This window comes from Folsomia candida, unplaced genomic scaffold (genome assembly GCF_002217175.1).
Source record: "Folsomia candida strain VU population unplaced genomic scaffold, ASM221717v1 Fcan01_Sc002, whole genome shotgun sequence".
NCBI classification, from domain to species: domain Eukaryota; kingdom Metazoa; phylum Arthropoda; class Collembola; order Entomobryomorpha; family Isotomidae; genus Folsomia; species Folsomia candida.
Window position 1 is genome coordinate 17,919,941 of NW_019091194.1, and position 22,488 is coordinate 17,942,428.

General features: G+C 38.9%; 4 protein-coding genes across 7 annotated transcripts; all 4 read right to left on the reverse strand.

The window, feature by feature from the left end:
• Nucleotides 1-78: 78 nt before the first annotated feature.
• On the reverse strand, nucleotides 79-5,932 carry LOC110843634 (RNA-binding protein 25). Of its 2 annotated transcripts, XM_022089620.2 has the most exons (15): nucleotides 5,772-5,932; nucleotides 5,442-5,654; nucleotides 5,103-5,359; nucleotides 4,830-5,028; nucleotides 4,535-4,753; nucleotides 4,339-4,442; nucleotides 4,172-4,255; nucleotides 2,687-2,841; nucleotides 2,497-2,605; nucleotides 2,071-2,426; nucleotides 1,309-1,991; nucleotides 1,089-1,220; nucleotides 857-1,005; nucleotides 645-791; nucleotides 79-582 (listed from the first exon to the last, which is right to left on the reverse strand). In XM_022089620.2, exons 2-15 carry the CDS (start codon nucleotides 5,515-5,517, stop codon nucleotides 493-495), a joined length of 2,760 nt encoding a protein of 919 aa, XP_021945312.1. In that variant the 5' UTR covers nucleotides 5,518-5,654; nucleotides 5,772-5,932; the 3' UTR covers nucleotides 79-492. The 2 variants fall into 2 exon arrangements, with proteins under 2 accessions (XP_021945312.1, XP_035703345.1); XM_035847452.1 differs by lacking the exon at nucleotides 5,772-5,932 and having other exon boundaries at nucleotides 5,442-5,664.
• LOC110843740 (coiled-coil domain-containing protein 170) lies at nucleotides 5,772-10,124 on the reverse strand. Its single transcript, XM_022089768.2, has 14 exons — nucleotides 9,424-10,124; nucleotides 9,223-9,354; nucleotides 9,026-9,150; nucleotides 8,762-8,918; nucleotides 8,519-8,686; nucleotides 8,284-8,428; nucleotides 8,031-8,203; nucleotides 7,742-7,942; nucleotides 7,510-7,653; nucleotides 7,251-7,392; nucleotides 7,007-7,137; nucleotides 6,752-6,893; nucleotides 6,580-6,674; nucleotides 5,772-6,516 (listed from the first exon to the last, which is right to left on the reverse strand). The coding sequence occupies exons 1-14, from the start codon at nucleotides 9,508-9,510 to the stop codon at nucleotides 6,235-6,237; spliced, it is 2,124 nt and encodes a 707-aa protein (XP_021945460.1). The 5' UTR covers nucleotides 9,511-10,124; the 3' UTR covers nucleotides 5,772-6,234.
• A 322-nt stretch (nucleotides 10,125-10,446) lies between these two features.
• On the reverse strand, nucleotides 10,447-14,242 carry LOC110843738 (DDB1- and CUL4-associated factor 8). Of its 2 annotated transcripts, none has more exons than XM_022089767.2 (9): nucleotides 13,992-14,242; nucleotides 13,344-13,865; nucleotides 13,068-13,271; nucleotides 12,554-12,996; nucleotides 12,245-12,483; nucleotides 11,729-12,159; nucleotides 11,509-11,639; nucleotides 11,194-11,433; nucleotides 10,447-11,110 (listed from the first exon to the last, which is right to left on the reverse strand). In XM_022089767.2, the coding sequence occupies exons 2-9, from the start codon at nucleotides 13,834-13,836 to the stop codon at nucleotides 11,012-11,014; spliced, it is 2,280 nt and encodes a 759-aa protein (XP_021945459.1). In that variant the 5' UTR covers nucleotides 13,837-13,865; nucleotides 13,992-14,242; the 3' UTR covers nucleotides 10,447-11,011. The 2 variants fall into 2 exon arrangements, with proteins under 2 accessions (XP_021945459.1, XP_021945458.1); XM_022089766.2 differs by having other exon boundaries at nucleotides 13,344-13,873; nucleotides 13,992-14,241.
• A 117-nt stretch (nucleotides 14,243-14,359) lies between these two features.
• On the reverse strand, nucleotides 14,360-22,236 carry LOC110845250 (alpha,alpha-trehalose-phosphate synthase [UDP-forming]). 2 transcript variants are annotated; one of them, XM_022091634.2, is made up of 19 exons: nucleotides 21,641-22,226; nucleotides 19,437-19,605; nucleotides 19,231-19,285; nucleotides 19,088-19,158; nucleotides 18,860-18,968; nucleotides 18,308-18,783; nucleotides 18,056-18,234; nucleotides 17,944-17,995; nucleotides 17,765-17,834; nucleotides 17,431-17,603; nucleotides 17,269-17,334; nucleotides 17,063-17,200; nucleotides 16,887-17,003; nucleotides 16,695-16,796; nucleotides 16,433-16,618; nucleotides 16,243-16,350; nucleotides 16,096-16,175; nucleotides 15,873-15,981; nucleotides 14,360-15,441 (listed from the first exon to the last, which is right to left on the reverse strand). In XM_022091634.2, the coding sequence occupies exons 1-19, from the start codon at nucleotides 21,739-21,741 to the stop codon at nucleotides 15,325-15,327; spliced, it is 2,478 nt and encodes an 825-aa protein (XP_021947326.1). In that variant the 5' UTR covers nucleotides 21,742-22,226; the 3' UTR covers nucleotides 14,360-15,324. The 2 variants fall into 2 exon arrangements, with proteins under 2 accessions (XP_021947326.1, XP_021947328.1); XM_022091636.2 differs by lacking the exon at nucleotides 14,360-15,441 and adding an exon at nucleotides 15,551-15,760 and having other exon boundaries at nucleotides 21,641-22,236.
• Between the last annotated feature and the right edge of the window lie 252 nt (nucleotides 22,237-22,488).

Below are 22,488 nucleotides of genomic sequence, written 5' to 3' on the forward strand. Positions count from 1 at the left end.
ACTCATTGTCAGTTGGAACCACGGCCCCCACATTTTCCAAAGAGAATGATATTTTTATCATAAACAATAGCACACCACTATTTATTCCAGAATCTTGGCATTTATTTCCATGTAGTCATTGCGAAATTGCAGCGTTTACATAAAATTTAAGTGATGAGTTGACCATAATTTTAAAAATATATGCAGAGGGACCGGAGAAATAATAATGTGTCCACATAAGCATGATAACACCATTGTTGACGGTTCAAGTGCTATGATATATATTACTCCTTGGTTGTCCGCGTGGCAATATAGGAAGGTATTACATTAATTTAATTAATTATTTTAGTCCCTACTTGCAAAATACGTTATAAATATCTAGTACGCTATGACTCAAACAACAATATGTAAATAATGTCAACACAAATTCATTTACAAGAATTATAAAAACTTCAATAACTCTAAGTGATCGTTTTACTGACTTTTGCCACCAGAAAATCTATTTCTTTGCTTCTATTTCATAAAAAATCTGCGATATTCGCATTCATAGACTAAAAGTCGCCACATTTTTACTACAAAGACCTCTGCTTCTTCATCCAAAACCTACAAGTCATAAAAAATTAATAAACAAATCCATCAATATGTCGTAATTAATGGTAACTTACCATCACAACATCTTCAAGGATGCTTTTGGGGGCACTACGTCCTAAAACTTTTGAACATATAAAATCTACCAAAGTCGGCTCTGGCTCTCCGATATATTCGACAATTTTCTTATTAATCCATGGTCGAATGCGCTTTTCCATTAAAGACTGAAATATATATACATTGTTCTCAAAGCTACCAATAAAGCATTAATAATCGTTGTAGTTCTTACCGAATCAACCATCTCCCAATCAATTTCATATTCAAAGAGGGCATCCTTATCTGTAGGTATCTTGTCGATTAATGCTTTGATATTTTGTTTTTTCTCTTCGGGGTTTTTGTCCTCTTTCCTGGCTTTCTTGTTGGCTTCATCTCCAAAATCTGCAACAAAGTATAAACCAATTTTAATATTAATGTAACACAAAAATCAATGGTGTACAACCCATATAATAATAGTGTAAAACCTAATGGAACAAGCTTCCGTTTCCGAGCAAGACCAAAACCGTCGGTGTCATCCTCATCTTGGTTAAAAACATCTTTCACATCCATCTTTTTCCTTTTTGGAGCATCAAGTGGACTATGCATTGATGAGTCATCTGGTAAAAACATTAAACACAATTAATTACAATATTTAAAGGATATTTCCAACTGCTAAGTTTATAGTTTTTTTTAAATTTAAATTACCGTCATCTCTGCTGCTAAAATTTTGAGGGCTGACACTGGCCATGCCAGGGGATGGAGCTGGAGAGAAACTTTGTCGTGAATCTTCATCATCCTTTCCAATTGGTGACTGATTAAAAATATGCGCAGTTTTAGTAGCTGAAGCCGGACTCTTAATTATTGAAACCGCCGGAACAGGAGATATCAACGGGTTTGGTGTAGTTGGATTCGACAACATCTTAACACCTGAGACGGGGGGATTGGCTGGGACTGAAGATTTTTTAGATTCTGGAATTTCAAATGGGGTTTCTTCCTTGTTATTAGTGTCAGAAACATGATTACTGCTTGAATATGCTGCTGTCGTAGCATTAGTAGAAGCAGAACCAGTTTGTGACTGAGTGCTTGCAAGTGTTTGAAGTCTGCTATTAATTGAGGGCTTCAATTCCATCTTTAATCCTGAAAAGAGTGGCGATGGAGTAGTTGGTGAAAGAGTGGACAGTTCTAAAGAAGGTTTCTTATATTTATCTAGTAATGAAGATGTGGAGGCAATTGTAGAAGTGCTGTTGGAATTGGGAGTGGCCCTTGCAGCGCTGGTCATCATTCTCAGCTTCATTTCTTCAAGTTCTTCTCGCTCTCTCTGTCTATCCTTATTGTCATCTTCCAATTCTCTAGCTCGATCACCGAGTCGTTTTTGAAGTTCCTTACCCCTGAAAGCAAATATATTTAGTGAATATTAATTTAGTAATTAACCAACCATCATCGTTTTTAAATAAAACATATACTCACCTGAAATATTTTGAGTCATATTTCTCGTCATCATAATCCTCTAAAAATTGCTTCATTTTCTTGGCCTCTTTCTGCAATTCTTCTTCTTGACGTTTCAGTCTATCTTTTATTTTTTTGTATTCACGAGTCTTTTGTGCTTCTCTAGTTTCCCAGTCTCGTAGCCGTTGTTCATATGCAGCTTCTTTCTCCCTTGCTTTCCTTTCCAATCTTTTCTGATCAACTTGTTCCTCCTCCTCCTCACGTTCTCTGTATCGTGGTTTAGGCCCGAGAGATATTGGTCCAGGCGAGCGAAGAATCCTTTCCACTGAACGTGACTTTGATCTTCTCTCCCTGCTCCTTCTTCTCCTATCCCTCGACTATTTGCCCCAGCAAAAATAACAAAGATTAGATGAAGGTAATGTCCAATTTAAATGATAGGCTACATACCCTGTCACGGCGATCTCGATCCCTCCTGTTGTTATCACGGCGATTATTATTATCTCGGTTTATGCCTCGGTCTCTATTTCCTCGTTCTCTACTGCCACTCTTTTCCCTTCTAGGAGTAAAAGATAACCGTTATAACAAAATTTTAGACACGTAACAATAAATTGGCTTATAGTTATTTTAACAGCTTTACCTGTCTCTTCCTAATAAATGATCTGGTGAAGTAATATCTTCCGCTCCTTTATTACTCTCCCTCTCACGCTGACGCTTTCTTTCTTCCCGTTCGCGTTCTTTCTCTCTTCGTTCCCTGCCCAGTCGTTTCCTTTCCTCCTCACGTTCCTGTTCTTGCTGTGAACCAAACAAACAAAGAAACAAATTTTTAAAACACTGAAAACAAACATGAAAATGCATCTCCTTGATATTCTTTGTGTCCTTTGTGGTGGTGGATAAAAAGCACCATCAAGTCTACACGCAGTTAGATTAAGTAAATTGTCTTAAACTAGGGTAAAGAACTTCATGACTCATCTAGCACATTTAATTGAAACATTATAGTATAAGTAAAACTAACGTCCAAAGCACATAATTGCCCTGCACAGCAATAATCCGAAGGCACAGGAAGAACATGGTCCGATTTCTTTACTCACTTTTGGCTTCCTCCGCTGGAAATAGGTCATTTAAAGGATCCAATATCATTACATGGCAGTCATCAACTTCACAACAACTGTCAACAAATTGGCAACGGACTGGCCTCCGATTTATTAGGAAACAATATGAACTTTGGGGAGACAAGGGAGGGGCGTGATGGGGGAGGACGCATGAGAAAAAACTTACAGACCCGTCCCGTCAAGCATGGTGAACCGCTCTTAAGCTTCCGTTCGACACATATCCCGGTGTGTGTCGCTTGACTGAAATCGTCAACAATAAATTGACACTTGTTGTCTAATGCACGTCACTTAAATAAGAGGGATGATATGCAAGTTATGACCCTGTAGAGTAGTAGTAGCAGCACACAAGGTACTGAATGAAGGGACTTACCCTCCAACGCGCCCTTGAGTCAGACGTGGAGGTAGATCAGAACATGATGACGTGATGGGTGGAGTGATTGATTGATTGATTGATTAGGACTCGGGGTCAGGAACGCTTCAACCAATGTGAATGACTATGGGTAAAAATGGTTCCCGAGAGAGAATGAACTAGCAGTCACACGATTTAAAAGAGAGGAGGAAATAATTAAGGGAATCAATTTTTAAAATAAAGCATACGATCTTAATATCAAGTCCGATGCGTCAAATAATATAGAATTAGTAGTTACATATTTAAAGTCAGTTACTCACCACCTCGGAAACACCTTGGCACTCATACCGTTATCATATGACTTATTGGTCGCAGACAGGATGTCAGCCTGATCGCATTGCCTAATCAATGGAGTACCCATCATAATCATTATCGTCTCCATATACACACCCAACCAAAAATAGGTGCTAAGCATTTAATGCAATTCAAGTTTCAAGTGGTTTTTTGGATAGGAAAGGAGGGGCAGAATTAGTAAATGAATATCTTAATCTAATCAATTCTTATTTCACCAAGAAAACCAAAGGCCATATAATAGCCCATTTCCATGATCTTCCATTTTAGGAATCAAGAACAGACAGTGTCATCATTGATGTAATAAAGTTACCTTCATGCTTTCCCGAAAGATGCTGATCTCTCGAGTTATAATTTCTCTTTTCCCCTCGTCTTGGGCTAGTTCCTCTGGCAAATCCTACAAAATCGACAATTTTATTAAGTATATACATTAATAACATTGTTAAACATAATAATCGAACTGCATACAAATAGTCTTACCGGATCATCGCCCAGCATACCAGAACCAGCTAAAGTTGCGTCAATACTGCTCAATTTCAGCAAGTGTAATTTATCTTGGATTTGCTGCTTGCTCCCAGCCGCATCTACAAAAAATACGAAAGATTAACAGGATTCCATTAAATTGTTGTATTATTAGGTGCATATGTATCGTAAAATAAAATAAAAAATTTCCAACCAGCTTTTGCTTTCTCGCTTCCCGGTGGGATGTAAGCCTCAATTTCATTCTTAAATTCTCTAAATATGATTTCAACCCTTTGTTTAGATCTTTCGTCAAACTCCTTCATCTCGTGATCCATATAGTCCGCAATCTCTCCGTCTTCAGATTTCGACCCATCGCCACTGCCATTCTTCTTTCCTTCGTCTGATGATTCATTCTTTTTTTTGCGTTTTTCAGCTAAACAAAGCACACAACAAAATTCATAACACACATTACAAATTAATTAATTAAGGATTGGGAGGAAATCAATTACCTTTGTATTCTTCTAAAAGTGATTGAGTTTTGGCATCTACTTTGACGACCATCTTTTTATCACCAACTTGTAAGTCATGTAACAGTCTAACAGCTCTTAGACCTGCGTCAGGACCATTGAATTCACAGAATCCAAAACCCTGCAACTTCCCAGACGCTCCTTGAACCCTTTTCCAGTTTATGACTTGTCCACATGTAGACTGAAATGGAAAAGTTACAAGAATTTACTATTTCTACTTTATGTTGGTCTTTCGAACAAACCAAACCAACTTACCAATAGTTGTCTAATCATTGCATCTGGCCACTTCTCAGTTATGTTTCCAACAAATACGGTTACTGGAGGGCCAGTTGGTTGAGGATATGGCATAGGGTGGTCCATCGGCTTCTCGTCCAACATTGGTGGCTTGGTGATAGTGTTATTTCGCATCAACGGGGGAGGTACATTTGTGTTTGGAGGCATTGGTGGACCGCCATAAAACTGGTTTCCCCCTTGTCCTGGCATTAAAGGTGGAATTCCCATTGGTGGCATTCCTGTAAAAATGTCAATTTCAATTTCATCGTTCTTTTCAAGTTGAGTACGGAAAATAGTGAAATACTGCACAAAATCACATACCTCCAGGAGGTCCACCAAACGACCCGAACATGGGAGGCATCCCCATATGATGTGGTGGTCTTGGAGGGTACGACATATTTCGCCAATACACACAGACTACACCGTTGACAGTATGGCTACTACTAGAATTCTAATCTGATTCGATGTATTAATTTGATTTTCTCTGTAATCTCGACTTTGTCTTTACTTTTTCTTCTCAACTTTACTTATTTTCTGTAAATAAATTCCATGATTATATAATTTCTGTGAGAACACAAACACAATAGATGACAAAATAGAAATAAACCAATTTATTATTGATATTACAAAAATATATTGAAATATATATACCCTTTGATTAGAGTGATTACCCCTTACGGTGATAACCCATAGGGAGGAGCACTTATTGTGGAATAGTAGCAGCAATTTGCGATCAGTTTGATAATTAACAATTAACTAACTAATTGTAGTTATGCTAATATTATGGATGTAAAAAGACTATTCCAAAAAAAAAACGTACTTCACCTTGCTTGCTAAATAAAATAACTCGAGATTAATAATTAACTAACAATTATTTTGTTTATGGGCTGACGACGAGAAGCCGTCTGCGGTGGAGTTCAAATGTCCCCTCACAGAAGAGCATCATCAGCACCGCAACCGTCAGCGTGAGACTGTCGGGGCCGTCGGGGCTATGAGCGTCGGCACTCACGCAACAAAGGAAATCTCTCAATAGTAAATCATACGTCCTTTTATTTTTTTGTGATGTTTTCAAAATAGTTAAAACATAAGTTTAATTAGCAGTAAGAATGGGTGGTCACTGCAGGTGATGTTTTCTGCTGAGGTTTCCATCTGAATTGGAATGCTTCAGCTCGTCCAGGGAGTCTGCTGAGCATCGCGGAGAGTCGTCCCCACAATCCTCTCCCCCCAAGGCTGGCATTATCTTCATGCTGTCCGACAGCTTCCTGGACACTTGGGCAAACTCCTTGTTCGTTTGCACAATTCGTTCCAATTTTGAAATCAACTCGTAGTCGGGTACGACGGTTTTGGACCAGTCGATTCCTAAAATGCGTCCCACCATGTTTCGCAGATTCAGAAGCTGCAAAAAAATGTAAGGCATAATTTATTATTATTATTTTTTAATATGCATCTTAACTTTTACCTGAGCCTCCCTTCGTGATGCATCTAGTAAACCTTTTTTGGTGGAATTGAGCTCTTGGCTGAGTTGTTGGAATGCGTGATCTTGTAAGTCTCGTTCTTAGGGTCATAATAAGTTTAAAAACGTTAGTTAATATTAATAAGTATGAACATGTAAAATAAATGAGCAAGGATACCTTGGGCGGTATTGTCCCGACATGACTTGAGCTGATCCTTTATAAAATTTACTTTCCGGTTATATTTGCAGCGAAGTAGTTCCAAATCATTCACCTTTTGCTCCAATTCTTCATTCTTCCTGGCCCTCTCTAGAGCGATTATCTAGCAAAGGCACCATCATGAGCATTGATTTATTAATTATCAATATTAATAAGATGGACGTCATACTTGAAATTAATTAAACCACTACATAGTTTAGGTTAAAAGCAACCTACTTTGTACTCTGTTGCATCAGCTAATTGTCCCTTCATTTCCTTTAGATTGATTCGTGCTTCTTTCAACTCTAATTCTATTCGCTCGATCTGTTTGATGTGCTTTCGGGCTCGAGAAAGAGCTTCGTCCCTCTCTGACAACGATGATTTCGTCATCATCAAATTTGAAAAATAAGACCAATTGTAAAATCCATATCGCTTTATAATTTAAACTTTTTATGCACATCGTTAATTAATTAAGCCTAACCCAATTCGAGAGTTGTCCGCATTTTGACGCTGTCCTCCAAAACCATTATCTTTTTCCTTAACATGTCCAAATGGAGGTCCTTCTTTTCCAACTGCTCTTTCAAAGTTCTGACTCGTCTCTGTAACTGGTACACGGAAGCTGTCTGTACAGAACGCGCAAATAGAAAATAAGCATTATATAATATTGTAAGCAAGCATCAAGACTTAAATGTACTGGTAATATCAACAAGTATTTAACTGGTAGATATCCTTTTTCTCACCTTGTCCGCTAGTCGATCACCTTCGAGTTTTGCTAATTGTTCGGCTCGGACAGTAACAGCGTCGGTTTGCAGGTCAAATCCAAGTTCTTTAGAGACCTCGTCGAGCCCCATGATGCCACCTAACTGCTCCAAGAACTGCATAAACTAGACATCACCAAAATATCACCAGTTATTTTATTATGCACGCATTTGCATAGAACGGATTAGTGAATGTAAATAAAGCATGAAGCACCCTGTTTTTGTCTTTACGAAGACCGTCATTGAGAATCTCTGTGGTGGTCAGTTGGCCCTCCGTGTCTTGAAGTCGTTTTGCTAAAATGACCCTTTCGCTTACAGCATCGTCCTGCCTCGACCTCGAGTCGCCGAGCTGTTTCTCCAACCTCTCCAGCGTCCCCTGCAGCCGCCCCACTTTCTCCCTCAATTGGTCATTTCCCTAATACAAACAAAAGCCATTCAACACATTGCCCAGCATAATATTTCAAAACTCCTCCGCCTCCTCCTTCATTCCGTATGGCGCATACATATTGTTTCTCCTTCAGTTCCAACATGAGATCTTTGATTCTTTCCCGAATTCCGACAGGGGTTGGCTCCACCATTCGAGACCCCGAGGACATTTGAATGGCAACGGACTCTTGGAAATTCTTCAACTCTTTTTCCGACTTTGTTGCTCTGTCCTCACTAATGAAGAGGCTTTCTATTTAGTAGAAAAGCATCAGGATCATGAGTTGGAGAATCCACAAACCCAATTTAAATAGTTACATATTTAAAAGTTACCCTTGAGCGTGTTCACTTGTTGCTCCAAATTTCTCGCCTGATCATTCATGCTGGTGATTGTTCGACTCACAATTCCTGCTTTCTCCTTGTACCCATTCAGTTCTGTGGTGAGATACGATTTCTCCGTGACGAGTTGATCTCTTTCCTGTCATTCATCATTACACTTTATTAGATAAATTTCCGTGTATGTTGCACATGGAATCATTATTTTATCTTGTGTAGCTCAGCTTCTTACCCGTTTTGTGAGATCAATGGTGGTCAAGCAGGAAACTATCTGCTGATTCAGGTTGTCCTTCTCATTGTTGAGACGCTGAATGAACTCACTGTTTGCTTTGGACTCGTTTCCACTCGTTTCCAAAGTCTGCTTCAAGTTTGCAACGTTCATCTTGTATCTTGCATTCTCCTGCAGATAAGGTCGTTCAAAATTCAGGCCCAAAACCAGGTACCCATAATCCGTTAGTTGGAAATATACACGTACCTGGTATATTTCGTACACCCTTTTCAGCAGGGGCTCAACCTTGGGAGGATCGTCATGAAAGTCAATTGCAGACGAAATTTTTCTACAAAACTCAACTAAACTCCTCTGCGCACTTTCTTTTGACTGCTCAGATGCCTCTCGATCAATTAATAGCGATCTGCAGTGATAAATTAAACTGTATTTGTGTCCAATGTCACGCAATTTTAGTCTAAAAGTTTTAATTATTTGTATGCGTGCAGTATTGATGCGGATATGTACAAATACCTTAACTGACTCTCCAACTCCACAATTCTCTCCTGATAATGCTGACTCTCGTGTCTGAATTTCTGAACGTCTGATTCAACTCTTGAGATGGTGCTGAGTTGATTTCGTTCTCGATCCTCTGCATCCTGACGTGTGAATTACATGCAGAGAGTGAGACATATCTATATAAGATCATCAAGTTATTTTTAAAATACTACCTGCAACTTCTTTTGCAGGGAATTATTGATGGCAGTAAGTCTCGCAAGGTTCTCTCTCACGTCTTCATTCGCGTTCGTCTGGAGGATTATGGATTGCTCTTTGTTCTTTAAACGGTCGTCGTATTCCCTCAACTGTAGAGAAATCAGTGAAAATGCATAATGAAAGTATTTTGCATGCATAGCTCGCTCGCTGGGCCTCACCTCATTTTTGAGACGCTCGTTTTTATACTTCAACGCAGCAATTTCACTCTGAAGGCGAGTTTCTGTCGGAATCTCGTCATGGTCCATTTCGAAAAAGAGTGGAATAGTTGAACAAACCAGGACACTTTTTTAGCATTCCACACACTCAAGTTTTCTTTCAATTTCACTTGGGAAACACCACACTTATCTCATTTTGAAGCAAGTGAAAGTCTATAGCACATGAAAAGGTGAAATTGCATGCGAGGAGACATTGCATTAAGTTCGCTGTTGTCAGCAATGGCGATTGAGGGAAAGAAAGCAAGGAAATGTTGTCCTTTTTCTCCACTGGTATCGACTCAACTACCGTCCGTGACAGATCTTGGTGGTACGGTCGCATTTCTCTCCTCCTGCGTATATGCATGTGTACATATGTATATGTATGTACATACATAAGCACTTATTTAGTTCTACCCACCTTCTTGGAAGGACACCTTTTACCGAGATTTTCACTACTTAATTATGCAACGCATGCATAATATGAATGTATGTATCACAGATTCTGTATAATAAGGTAGGTATTTAGGTATATATGATGCTCAAAATTGGCTGAGAACTTCTGAGTCTGCATGACATGCAGATACGAATTTACGAATGCCAATAAGTGGTGGGCGAGGTATAAAGAGGAGAACATGCAGATATACTTGATTAATTTTGGAAGAAAGTATAGTTGAGATACCACGGATCTTAAATCTTCATCCATTGCAAACAATTTATGCGAACAATCACCACATAAATGACAACAACCATAAAAATTTTACGATAAATTATAAATGCGTAAATATGTCAACGGGTAAGTTATTTTGGGGGTTTAAAATTTACTCTCAGGCATCATTTACTCGTAGAGTTAATAATTTACTTTGTACAAAATGCGTGAAAACTTGAAAAAAACACGCGACTTTCACTATTTGGAGAGCGACATTGTTTGATCCATAAATTAATGTCAGTATATGAGTAATGAGTGTACAGTATAGTACTTCACGTTAATTCTTGCTTTGCTACGAGATGCTTTAATTTTTCGCTTGTCGTAATGATGTGACTTTAGAATTATTGTCGAAACAATATATTGAGCTGATTCGAGTTAGATAAAGGCGCTGAATTTGACAAAGGTTGCGACGGTGCATTAAATAATAAGTTGATCAAAGATAATTGGGAATACTTAACATTTGTAGACCAAAATGTTATGCTCGCAAACGCTTATTGCAGAGTCGATCTCATGCATCATCAGCTTCATTCTTTATAAACAGAATGTAATAACTGCCTATGACGCAAGAATTTACGTTACGTTACGTTAAAGACATAAATTAAAATTAATATAATGATTGTTTGAATAACATCTACCACTACCTACTTTTAAAGCTCTGGTGTGCATAATCTGAACACTTACGCAAGTTCAGAAAGAGAAGCATAAAATTATAATTCGAGGCCATATTGTACATTTTCTCACCACTACAACTCAGGTACACTAAGTTCATTGCACGGGCACGTTAATTAATGATTTGTATAGTAATAGTAAATATATTGGGGATATTTTTATATAGCAATATTTCGTTCAGACGATAGAACAATCGCGAGGTGCGGCAGATCCTGCACCTTCTTCTTCATCGTCCTCACTAGACGAGTCTGATTCCGATTCTTGACCTTGCGTCCTCTGAAAAAAATATATCAAATTAAAATAAACCAATCTCACACGTCTAGGATTGGTTGAATGACGGATCAAAATTAATTTTATACTCTATTTCGCCTCTGTTCACGATGAAGATGGTGAATAAGTTGCCACATAATTTGACCATCTAGTGCATTAGGCCGTGCGTCCATCTCCTCGTCTCTTTTTTTAATGTTCTTCTTTACCGTGGAAGCAAGTTCCCCCATTTTCGGAGGATTTTCATTGGAAGGAATCCAAATCTTGATGTCATCATCAAGGCCACTCGTTGCCAAAATTGGTGCAGTTGGATGAGGCTCCAGACAATTTACCTGAAAGTTATACATACACAGACTATTTATACTGTTTAAAAATACAATATAATAATGCAATCTTAATTATCGTACCACTCCTTTTTCATCTCCACGTAGAAAATTTACAATACTTTCAGTTTCTTTATCCCAAATAAAAACGTGAGAGCAGTCCGAACCCGACACAATAAACTGGCTCTTATCTCCAAAAAAGTTTACCCCTTTCACTACAAAGTATTATTATTAACGTTATTAAACATGATACACATAAACCTATTTGTATAAAGCATAAAGTACTGATGGGCAGGAATGTTACCTGTAGCGCTGTTGAGGTGACCTTCGTACACCTTAACGTAATCTGCAAAGTCAGAATGCGAAGCATCAAAAAGATAAATATTCTCATCGTTGTAAGAGGCAACTATTTCTGATCCGCTATAATTGTAGACTGCAGCCGTTATATGAGGTTTCGATTTATGTCCTTGGAGATGATGAGGACAAAAGCGTTTCAGAGGGTTGGTGGAGCTATTTGCAGATGATGATGATGATGCTCCTCCACCACTGTCACCTCCAGCTCGTGAGTTCTCATTATTATTGGCACTTGGAATTTCTGAGCGAGATAATTTCCTCGAGTCATATATCCGGACATACTCGTCACGGCCAGAAATGCAAAATTCATGCGACACGAGTGGGTTGGAGTGAATGCTGTAAAGCGAAAGTTTCCTACCATTTTCTACAAGACTTAAAATTCTGAAAAAGCACAGACACAATAATTGTTGAAAATATGTTCACACTTAATATTTAACCCATTATACTTAATTATTAAATTAATTACTTTTGTGATTTGTCTTCACGAATATCACAGCTGTAGACAACGCCATCTTCACCACATGAAAGGACAACGTGTGGCGTGCCAGGATGAATTGCTAGTTTGTGTACTGGCCCACGATGTTGAGAAATTTTCCTTGACGAGACGACAGAACCGGTGCAATCTAACTCAGTCAGACGAACTTGACTATCTCGGGCACACGAAACGATAATATTGTCAGTGCCCACCAAGGGCATGAACTTGGCCTGATAAAGATTAAGCACTTATGTAAGTATTGTTAGACTCGATAAAATTATAAAAGTTGAAATAGAAAACCTGGAAAACATTGGATCTGTGTTTCGAGTTGAAAGAAGTAAGTAGTTTCCCCAGCCCATAATTCCATATTTTAATTTCCAAGTCGTCGGATCCACTTGCAAGCTTGGTGCCCGCATAGTTGAAGTTTAGACAGTTGACACAACCATCATGACCATCTAATTTTGACATTAGCTCCAATCGTTCAGCGGAAAATAGAGATCCGTAAAATTTGGAACGAAAGACTTGAGCAGATTGAGCCTGAATCCTTGTTCGAAAACCCATCTCACGATTGAACACCTCCCTTGGCGCATTCCATGTACACTTTGGTTTCGGTTTCAATAAAACCTTTGGAAGTGGCTGATTCTTTTTCTTATCCTTCTGATTTGACTGTTGTTGCATTTTTGCAGGGTTCTCAGGTAATTGTTCCGAACGGGAATTACTGTTACAGGTTGTAGTTGCAACTGCTATATAATGTTGAAAGTAATAATATTATTAACTAATAGTCGATTTATGGTTAGCTGAGTTATTGACTTACGTATATCCTGTAAATCTTCTAAACTGTCATCAGAAGACTCGGATGAATCATCATCCTCCTCCAACTCATCTTCATCTTGCATAAAATCTAATGACGATGATAATGATGAGCTCATGTTGGAGTCTTCTAGTTCGACCCCACCAGGATAAAATGCTAGTCTTGGTTCCCCAGGATCAAAATTGGAGTCATCAGATGACAGAAAACCTGATCCACCAAGGTAGCAATGTGATTTTTAACTATTACAAAAACTCAAAATCAAACCTCGTAAATACTAACCAGGCATATTAGGTAGTGGGGATGGAGAATTTTCTAACATAGGCATATCAGCATAGGTTGTGCTGTCACGAGACATGTCTTCATCCTCTGGTGGAGCTACGCTTGGGTCACATTTCTGCTCAACTGGCATTGTCGACATCTCCCCGGAACTTGTTCCAGAGAGCTGGGTATCCGGAAAATCAAGCCTGGAGCTTGTACACTTGGGTTCTTGGTCGTCGTCGTCGCTAATAGATGAGCCATCGATTCCGGTGGTTTGACGGTAATTACGTTTCTTTGAGTTGCTTCTCGGCCTCCGTATTGACTCGAGACTCGCACTGCCTTGTGACACATTGTCACCGTCATTGTTTTGATCTTGACATGGCTCCTTCAAAGAGTTCTCTTCGTTGTTTGGACATGACTCTTCACTCACCGATGGCATCGCTACATTCTTAATACTGGCGACTTCCGAAGGTGGTGAAAGTTCCTCACCTGGTTCCTCCGCAGCTTCCTGCATAGTGCGATGTTGATGAGGCGCAGTATCAACTGTTTATCTTGTTAGTAAGTAAAAGTTAAATTAGCATTAATCTTGCTATTTTCAATGACAAATGCTGATATATTTAATTGAAGTTTGAATGATTAATTTGTAATTTCCTATGTATAAACTCTCACCCAGTAGCAAAAAGTAGCCAACCAACCTAAATCAACCTCTACAGAAGTAAAACCAATTTAAACCATGAATTTAGTAGATCTTCTACTTTTAAATTGAATTAAATTGCAAGTTGCAACTCTGGTGACTGCGGGCTGTTGATGATTCCAGGTTTATTTTTATTATTGTTTTGTCCAAGTTCTTCATCAGCAGAGAAATGAGAAAAACAAGTGAGAGTAAAAGTGAGCATGTGTTCTGTACGTAGCTTTTGGATATGCTTAGCTATGTGAAGATGGCTATAATGCGTTTTATGCTTATGCTGCAATGCACAATATATTTTTACATCTTCTGCACTCTGAATTTCTGCAAATATGCAAATGAAACCAGCATCTTGCATTATCATTGTTTTTATTTTATTTTTACCAGTATGAATTTTAACCAGTAGTACTAAACTTAAAAGTGAATTGTGTACTGGAAGCTTACAATTTATGGAAATTACATAAAACGCCAAACCTCAGTTAATTACATAGAAATTAGCTGAGATTCTGCCAATGCTAAAAAATGAAATTCCAGCCTGTAAATTGTGAGATGCTCTTACAAAATAGTAAGAACAAAAGTATTGATTAGCTAATGATTAATTAGCCCTTCAAAAACAAGTTCATAATCGTATAATCCTTGCACATATGTATTTAAATTTAATCAGAATTGTCTCATGGGTGAAAGACCTGAGTTATCAAGTTATCATCATCAATCGTGCAGCTTTATATATTCTATGTATGTATGGAGAAAGCTACTGAATTGTCTTATGGAATATAAAAATATTGCTGTAAATTATTTTCATAATCAAAATTGCAATGAACATTCTATTTAGCATAGTAATTTTTAAGTACTAATCAGTTTGGTTAGAGGAATACTGTCAATTTGAACGAGTTGTTATTTACGGTTCTGAGGCAGATGGATTAGCTTGTCTTCTCTACCAAGAAAGAGAGGTCGGATAAATGGGGACAAGTTATCTTAATTAATAGATTTTCGGCTAAATATGACGACCACAAGAATATGTAGCAGTCAGTCAGCGTGGAAGATCACGAGTTGCATATAAATCTACTTATTCAATATGTACACGGAAAAACTACATGCAATTTTGACGACAAACAAATTCGTATTTTGAAGCGCATCACGTGGGAACTGGTTCTTGAAGATTTCTTTCATACTTTTGCGTACAAGAATATTTTAGAAATGAGTTCTGGTTTCAGACTTGGTACTGTCATCGTATTTATGTATATATATATATATATGTATGGGTAGTAGTTACATATTTTGGTGGACCACGTTTTACGATTTGTAATGCAGAATAATTCAGTCCGTGTCATGAAGATGACTTGTCCCGTTGCCATTGAGGTAGGGAGACACTGGAGGCGTGGGGATTTCTTCTGGTAGAAACATTTGCGCACCAACTCCTTCCTCCCCACCAATCTGCAATCGAAGAGAAATTTGTGAAAAGTAATACCAAAACATTCTCAAAGAATACCAAGAACAAAACAATAACGCATGAAAATGAAAGCAAAGACGACGCCGATTCTAATAAATGATCTAGAATGAAAGTGTGGTTTTATTTGCAAGAATTTTTTTTAACAGAAATGATGAGTGAATAAATAGGAAAATAGACAAATACATGAAAATTTCATAGCAATTTTTTAGCTTTATTAGTGGCGTGTCACTCTAATGTTCAAGCTCAGCTTAAAAAAGCGTGCATCGCTGGTACTTTCACCATCAGCTTAACCCATCAAGTGGTCTACACACAGAAGATGGTGACAGAAAATTAGAAATTGCATAGTGTGACGTAAGGTGAGTATTGTAAGTCTAAAAATTGTTATAAAAGGAATATACAAAAAAATTATACTCACCAATGTCATGAGATGCTTGCTGGTCGGGGTGCTTGTTGAGTTATGTCTCGGCTTTCGCTTGCTCACGTGACGTTCCACCCACTTCAACATCATGAGAACAGAATCAGTGCTTGAAAAGTTAAAAATTATATTATCAAAAAATAACCCACTTGATTTTTGAGGTATTACATACACGTGTATCGACATTACACAATGCAAAGACAAATGCACAAGTATATCTAACCTTGGGAGGCGTCGGTCGGCCAAGGTTCTCACAGAATGCGACGGAGTCACTCTGAATGTGACTGCCATCCCCTTTAATGCCTGTACAGAATAATTACGTGTGGTAATTAGACAATCGATAAAAATGCCTCGTTGTTTTAATGCCTACTTGAATTGCGTCTTCATCAGTGGCATCATCTCCGGCGTAAACAATCCTGACCCGCTCGTGCCAGTCCACACCAAAGGCTGTTCTCAAGATGTAAACGGAAGCACGGCCCTTAAAAAATTGAGATTAAATGTTGTCGTTAGTCTCAATATTGACCTAGGACATTCACACAACACATCGTATGTACATGTACCTTGTTCCAGAGGACTGGTGGTTTCGCCTCCACGATGCAATGGCCCTTGGCCACTACGAAATCATTCCTAACCATCAGCTCGCTCGCTCTGCTAATCATTGGTGGTCTCAAATTCAGAGGTGTGTCACGATAATGGTAAGTCAGCACGGCCCCTTTGTTCTCCACCCAAGCCCCGTCGTGACATAACTGGAATTACAAGAAGACATATCAAAATAACTAAGTTTTGTTTCATACAAATAAGAATCTTAAAATGAATGCGTACTTCTTCCTGCAGTTCTTTGAGTAGAGTGCTCACTTTCTCCTCATATGCGACGGGCATGGGATGGACGAACTTGGTTCCATCAGGATGCACAATTTCCAAGCCCTGATGTTAGCCAAGTTTGCATATGTATTAGTTAACTTGTATCTTTTTGCATGTGTAATATGCTACAAACAATAGTCCTGTTTAACGCACATGATTCCCAGCATAAGTGACATTCGGAATGCCCACCATTTTCTTTACATTTTCTACATTTCTGCCCGACACGATTGCAATGTAGACATCCGACATGCTGCTTAGCCGTTCCAAAACCTAAACGCAAAACATTAGCAAGGAAAATTACGCTGAAAATTTGTGAAGCTCTTCCGCACCTTTTTGGTTTCGGTGGGTATTGTGGCCAAATCTGGATGGGGTGCAATCGGAGCGAGAGTTCCGTCATAATCCAGCAGCAAAGCCAGCTTGAAATTAGTTCCAACGTATTTGGCAAGAATTTCCTCAAAGTCGTCCATCTAGAGATTGTCCATAAACTATGAAATTAGTTAACTTAGCCAGCAGGATAACGTATTTTTAGACCTACAGTCAAGGGTGTCATTGTTGTAGGAAGAACTTCATCGCCATCTTCTACAGTCAAACTTCCCATTTCCTGAAAAAAATAATATCCAAAATCATGAAATGTGCATTGTTGATTATGCATTGCATTTTGAACTCTCTGAAGAGGGAAAGAAGTGGTGTGGACCACCTTTAGGAATGATCTCATCCAGTGATTCACATCATATGTCTTTTCTCGTTTTCGCAAATAGGACATTCGAACTTCTCGTTCATCCAGTGGCATTGACAGTGCCCTGTGCAGAACTTCCGCAGCGTCGTCCAGCTCATAAGGATTTACTAAGAGACTCTCATGCATCATTTCCCCTGCGTAAATTAAAACAGTCAGCGGACGCCACCACCACTAGTACTAATTATTAGTATTAAGGTAGGTAGGTAGGTTTTATTCAAAGATTGATGTAGCGTTAGCTTTTACAATCATACTCATTCATTCGTTTCATACAAAATTATTAGTATTAATTTATAACCTGCTCCAGCAAACGGAGACAAAATCAGTACTCCAGGCTCCTTAATCTGGCATGCCACAAACTCCTTGGCCTGTATTTAGATGAATATGTAGGTATAACAATGGAATCGTGAAGTGTCAAACTTTGAATGCTAGTGAATAGCAATCAGTTTGATGAATGTCAACTCAAAGCTTGCATACCACAAGGTTCATTCCGTCCCTCAAAGGTGTGACCAGCGCTACGGCGGCATCTCTGTAAAAAATGTACATCATTGCAACTACGTAAACAAGTATAGATAGGTTATGATTCCACCTGTAAAAGGCTGCGAGTTCATCTTGGCCAACACATCCGTATATGTATCGAATAGGACTCCAATTAGGAGTTGTGAACCTCCCATTTATCCGACCCACGAGTTGGTCCAGTTCTTCCTTAAGATCCTGATACTCCTTGACATCCGTCCGCGAGGGCACAGCAATTTGAAGGAAAGCAACCTTAAAATATTAGCAGTACTTTAAATTAATTTAAATTCTTAGTTGGGTTTAAATTATTTGGAATGTTTTGAACCTTTTCCTTATAGTCGGGATATTTTTCCAACAGACGCTCATACGCCTTAAGTCTGTGAACCAGACCTTTCGTGTAGTCCAGTCGATCCACTCCTAAAATAAGTTTCTGATTGCTGCATGACACCATTTGCGGGGCCTCTTCAGCCATTTTCACGAAACGGTCAAACGGGATTCCGATGGGAAGAGGGCGAACACGAACGGTTCTTCCCCCGACTTCCACCAACATCGAGCTCCGATCCACCCGACAGCCCAGCCTTCTCTGGCAACAGTCAATAAAGTTGAGGCAGTAATCCACAATGTGGAAGCCGATCATGTCACAGCCCAGCATTCCTTGAAGCACTTCGTCATCTCTGGGAAACAGGCGGAAAATGTCCCACGAAGGGAACGGGATATGGAGAAAGAATCCCAGTTTACATTTCAGCCCTTCTTCGTCTGCCTTCTGACGAATCGTGTTCGCCACGGTCATCAAATGATAGTCTAGATTTTGTTAGGTTAGATTTCTTCCTACAGAAATAATCATAATGAATATTCCGTGAAATTCCACGGAACATACCGTGAATCCAAACGAGAGGTGGTGGAGCGTCGGGGGACATGTTTTCATTCGCTGTGCGCAAAGCATCCAATGTTTTCTCAGCAAAAACTGCGTTGGCTGTGACATACGCCTGCACATGAAATATTTCAGGAAATGATCAACAAGAAAGCATTGGGAAATTGTGAAATAGCATTGAAAAATTAGAATGGTCCAGAAGATTACTAATTTGTTAGCTATATATGTACAGACCTCCCAGCTATCGGCGCTAAACACAGCTCGATCGCTCATTGAATGGAAAAGTGGCCAAAATGTCCCATTGCCTAAGAAAAACATGTATCATACTGTATTACAATGTCAATGTCAACTAGAGAAAAATGTGGAGGGTATATTACAGCATCCATTGTAGTACGAGTTGAACGTGGTTTGATCAAGGAGCACTGGAACAATCTGTAAAAGAGAAAAAGAGGTGAAGGCCAAATAAAACTGTCACGTTACACAATTCGTCCGTGAACTTTATCTACCCTTAAACATCGACGGATCGCATAGATATTGACCTTGGTTGTCAAACTGCATACACGTTATTCAATGTATTTAATACCTGTTTGGACTTTAATCCGGCAGTTGGGGTCTTATCAGTAGGATCAGATTCTGGGATGGGATCAACATCCAGTTTTCCATGGTCCTCAGGATACACGCCTGGCCATCCGACCCACATCCCACTGCATTGCACCACCACCGGTGCCACTGCTGTGACCAGGCCACCGGCACTGCAAAATAAAGGTCATCCATTATCAGAAATCAGTGCATAATCAGCGCATTTATTTCCCAGACATGCAATGTCAGTCAGTCATAAAGAGACTAATGCAACTCGATTTATTCGAGAGACAATGAGTCAGTTTTGCATGCATATTTAGTTTATATAGCAAATTGACTCGGAGAAAATGCTTCGCGAAAAGTCGGTATCAGTCACCGGCAGAGAAGACGAAGGAGCGTTGTTGTATGTGCCAAGTTTTAAAGCATGCTAATGCCCACAAAGAGACCACTAAAGGATCATGCTCTTGGTGAATGATCGGATCATGTTGTTGACTTGCTTGTCCTAAAAAATTGCATGCCATAACGATCCATTGTGGGAACAAATGCTATTTAATTTAAGCCAAACTATGTGATGTAACCGATCCGTCAGTAGTCACGTATGTGGTTAGAAAATCAAGAAGTTTGTTTTTATTTCTCCTTATCACACGCATGAAAGTCCAAAACCGGGATGTTATGGTCGGAAAATTTCCATGCATATAGTGGTATCTGTTTATAATATGCTGCATTCTCAATTATCGGAACCCAGTTTCAAGTGACACCCCTTCCAAGCAGTTGAACAGGCCAATTATGCATAACGAAAATAATGTTATCTATTTACATTCGAAATAGAAAGGCCACATACCAAACTAAATGAGGGTAATTTTCCACTACCACTACCGCTGCATTCACCACTAATCATGCATATTTACATACATATATACATACATAATACACGCCTATATATTACACACTCACAACTTTTATGTCAAGCTGGAGGGTCAACAAAACTAAAACATTACGAAGCTGTCAACCCTTCGCTACTACGAGTTGACCAATACCGAGATACGTGCAGATGTTCCCAACCTGAATAATGTTCGTATGCATGCACATACAAATCGAATGAATATTTTTATTATTGTGCTGAAGGTTTCATGGGAATTGGGTTAAGTTGTTTTGAATTCTCAAGTAGTGATGGGACAGATAATTCTAATGCCCAATACCAACCACACTAATTTGACACTTATTGAGACTGGAAATAATCTCAAATTGGTTGCCGGACTTGAATGAATGTGAATATTCACAGGCACTGTTACTTTACAGGAACGCATATAAATTATACATTTGAGTGTGGAGTATGTGATGATGATGAATGTTCGGAAAAACAGCTCAATTGTTAACAAACGACGTTATTACCACCTACTTGTGTAGCTATGAATATTACATGTTCGTAACGCACACATGCAGTTTGGATTAATTGGATCTTATGAATTGAATATCGTTACCCATTATGCTTGTGTTTAGGACAGGAATGATTTAATGTCTCATATTTTATTCGTTGCAACCGAAGTAGAATGTAAGGGGACAAATTGGTGAAGGAGGCAGACCTATGTATTTTTGGTTTTCTTTATTGCTGTCTCTAACTTCCTTTACATTTGTCAAATGTCAACCTTCATTTACTCGAGCCTCCTCTAATCCTAAGCTCATTGCCTCAATATGATTACTATTTCCACGTCATACTACTTACTACTACCGGCCATACCATACCTACGCATGGGACAGGAGAAATATGAACCTTTGAAAACCATAGAACTAATCCAATTAACGTATTTCCATTCACGGTTGGCTATTATTTGCAAATACTTAATAGTAATTAACTAATGGTGGTAAATTATCTGATCTGCTCGATTGATATTATTGTATCCTGCGTGGGCCAGAGAGATGTCAAAAGGTCACATGATACTTACAACGCTAAGAAAACAAGTGTGTCACAATACGAAACATTGACACCCAGCTCGTCTTGAACTTATGACAAGGTCAAGTAATTACATACTCAAGGAGACGAGGACACATGTCCATGTGGTGACATTGGATCGGACTTGTTAAATTATTCACCAATAATTCTCCCTTCGTACATAGTAAATGTAAGCATGAAACGTGTGAGTGAAATGTGAGACTAAGAATATTCAGAGTTTGTCGTAACATTAAAGTATTGATAAAAGAGAAGCTTACCTAGATTTCCGTTCGAATGTTTCCGTGTCCTCATTGTACTTCAAGATGAATGGAAGCCGGTTGGACACCACGATCAGAGCGCCGTTGGGAGCGAAGTTCATGATGATATCGTATCAAAAGTGGTTCGATATTATTCAGCGAACGTCTCACTTTCCTCAATATTTCGCAGCCGTTATTTAGAACTGGAGCAAGTGAAATGAACTGTTGTTGTTTGTTGAGCCACGTCTACATTAATAAGTCGATGGTGTGAATAAACCGTGAAGATAAGTGCGAGTACAGCGTGCATGGAAGATAAGCTGATTCCACGGCCAGTGTGGAACAACGACTGACTGATCATAGACTGATCTCTGATTTGCTTTCACAGATGCGTCGTAGCAGTACAAGTAAATAACGTGTAGAGCAAATGGAGTTTGTAGCATGCAATTAATCGTCGAGTTGTTCGGTGTTCGGTTGCCCTCTTCTTTCTATAAGAACTTGTACACTAGATTGACTAGATCCATGACAAAAAAGTCTCAATTTTGCAGCACGGTCTCACTCATCCTGCTGAGCTTGTTGTTGTTGAGACATTTCGTAGGAAAACATAAAAACATATGTACATATGTTATGTAATATTGTCCAATCTCAAATCTCACGCAGGAGTCGTGCTCGTGCAAACGCAAATTATTCTCCTGGGAATGATTCTTGCACAAATATGCATACTACAAACTTTCTTGGTTTTCTTTTCCCATCGGAGAAGGTAAATCGGACACGTTTTACATATGTGCATACACCACCCACGTGAATGGCTGATTACTGATTTTACATATTATATTATATATGCCTTGCAACAGTTGGTTGTATGTTTTCTG

Coding starts and splice junctions, on each gene's coding strand:
- LOC110845250 (XM_022091634.2), bottom strand. CDS start 21,741: ATGAACTTCGCTCCCAACGGCGCTCTGATCGTGGTGTCCAACCGGCTT. Junction 19,159..19,230: donor CTCGTACTACAATGGATGCT/GTAATATACCCT, acceptor TGTTTTTCTTAG/GCAATGGGACATTTTGGCCA. Junction 18,235..18,307: donor ATCCCGACTATAAGGAAAAG/GTTCAAAACATT, acceptor TAATATTTTAAG/GTTGCTTTCCTTCAAATTGC.
- LOC110843634 (XM_022089620.2), bottom strand. CDS start 5,517: ATGTCGTACCCTCCAAGACCACCACATCATATGGGGATGCCTCCCATG. Junction 4,256..4,338: donor GTATGCTGGGCGATGATCCG/GTAAGACTATTT, acceptor TCGATTTTGTAG/GATTTGCCAGAGGAACTAGC. Junction 2,606..2,686: donor CATTTATTAGGAAGAGACAG/GTAAAGCTGTTA, acceptor TTTTACTCCTAG/AAGGGAAAAGAGTGGCAGTA.
- LOC110843740 (XM_022089768.2), bottom strand. CDS start 9,510: ATGGACCATGACGAGATTCCGACAGAAACTCGCCTTCAGAGTGAAATT. Junction 7,654..7,741: donor TTCGTAAAGACAAAAACAGG/GTGCTTCATGCT, acceptor GGTGATGTCTAG/TTTATGCAGTTCTTGGAGCA. Junction 6,517..6,579: donor CATCACGAAGGGAGGCTCAG/GTAAAAGTTAAG, acceptor ATTTTTTTGCAG/CTTCTGAATCTGCGAAACAT.
- LOC110843738 (XM_022089767.2), bottom strand. CDS start 13,836: ATGCAGGAAGCTGCGGAGGAACCAGGTGAGGAACTTTCACCACCTTCG. Junction 12,997..13,067: donor AGAAGATTTACAGGATATAC/GTAAGTCAATAA, acceptor AACATTATATAG/CAGTTGCAACTACAACCTGT. Junction 12,484..12,553: donor ACAGATCCAATGTTTTCCAG/GTTTTCTATTTC, acceptor AATCTTTATCAG/GCCAAGTTCATGCCCTTGGT.